The 1,619-nt window shown below is 47.3% G+C and overlaps 1 protein-coding gene across 1 annotated transcript in view; it reads right to left on the reverse strand.

The window, feature by feature from the left end:
- The window catches only part of MIS18BP1 (MIS18 binding protein 1), a 26,781-nt gene extending 25,216 nt beyond the window's left edge, over positions 1 to 1,565 (reverse strand). Inside the window, exon 1 of the mRNA XM_009321638.1 lies at positions 1,367 to 1,565. Coding sequence (XP_009319913.1) covers positions 1,367 to 1,565 — 199 coding nt within the window. The remainder of the gene's footprint in view (positions 1 to 1,366) is intronic.
- Positions 1,566 to 1,619: the final 54 nt, after the last annotated feature.

Below are 1,619 nucleotides of genomic sequence, written 5' to 3' on the forward strand. Positions count from 1 at the left end.
TAGAAGGCCACTAGGTTGGTCAGGCAGGACTTGCCCTTGGTGAAGCCATGCTGGCTGTCTCGAATCACCTCCCTGTCCTCCATGTGTCTTAGCACAGCTTCCAGGAGGATCTGTTCCATGATCTTCCCAGGCACAGAAATGAGGCTGACAGGCCTGTAGTTCCCAGGGTCCTCTTTTCTAACCTTTTCAAAAGTGGGTGCAACGTTTCCCTTTTTCCAGTCACCACAATAATGGTTTAATCTCATTTTTATTGTATCCAACAGAAACACTAAGAGCAACAAGTGGTTTTATGTTGTAGAAATAAGATTTTAGAAGTCTTTTTCATATCTAGCTATAAAACGAGGGCACTGCCACCTCCGTAACCGCAAGTTCTTTTGAGAACAACTCGACAACCCCCCAGTGAAAACAGCATACAGCCGCCCATGCTAGTGGCCAGATAAGACAGGCTGAGCAGTTAGCATATTTTTCTGCAATTATGTCTTAAACAGACAAACCAGTTAGGTCTTAATCCCCACCCAAAACTGGATAAACGTTTAGTACAGGAGATTCTTAAGTACTGTACTTCAAAGAGGAATGCATGTAGCAACGAAGCATAACCCTTCTGGTAAACTAGCCAATATATCATTAGGTCTCCCACTCCGGGTGGTCATAGCATGAGAATAACAGGGCACCACCACAGGACACCCTCCTCTTTAAAATATCTGTTACCTTTACAGATACACAGCTCTGGGACATGAACCAGAAGCAAGGCCATTCCTACTCGCCTACAGCACCTTTACGGGAGGGGGCACAGCGCTTGCAAGTTCACATTATGCCAACAGAAGACACACTGGAAAAGCCATCAGAGCAGGCTGCCCAGGGAAGCACCCCAGGGTTTCAAACCCAAACAATTCTTCCACGAACCTTCCTCCTTTCTGTGTTGACTGCAGGGAGTAGTTAAAGTAATCGGTTGTTTTGATTTTTTTTTTTTTTTTTACTTATAAAGTGTAATTCTCTGGCTTTCAAGATGTTGCGAAGGGTCAATCCCACTCACAAACACAACAGAAGGAGTAGTTAAAGCCAGACTGCGTAAGGAAGGGAGAAAATACCATGGGAGGGATTCCTCTGAGGTAAAGAAAGTGGAAGAGAAATCAACTATGCTACAGACACTATTTAGCATTAAAAAACCCCACCATCTAATTTTTTTTTTTTAATCCCAAACATCTGGGGGAAAACCAGCACTGTCACCAATATTTTTTACACCTATGAACACACACTGGCTGCTTTTTCCAGGCGCTGGAAGAGCCATAAGCAAAACACAGAGTAAGTCACACCTAGCTAAATGTTAAATGAGAGAGAGATTTCTCGGAGAAACGATCGAACAAACCTTTTTCTGGCTGGACACACCGACCAGGCACCTCGGCGGGTCTCTGCCGACCTGCTGCGACAGGTTTGTTATGCCTTCGCCCCTGCTCCACGGGATTTGGGGTGGGAGTCAGGATCAGGTCGCTGCCGCAGCTCCTCTGAGGCGCCTTTCCCGCGGGCAGCCCGGCGTCCTGCTTCTGCCGCAAGGCCTTGGCCTTCATCCGCTGGAAGATTTTGGCCGGGGACTCGTGGGCGGGAGGCTCGCACGCCCGTCG

Source organism: Pygoscelis adeliae, unplaced genomic scaffold, assembly GCF_000699105.1.
Source record: "Pygoscelis adeliae isolate BGI_AS28 unplaced genomic scaffold, ASM69910v1 Scaffold43, whole genome shotgun sequence".
In the NCBI taxonomy this organism is placed as follows: domain Eukaryota; kingdom Metazoa; phylum Chordata; class Aves; order Sphenisciformes; family Spheniscidae; genus Pygoscelis; species Pygoscelis adeliae.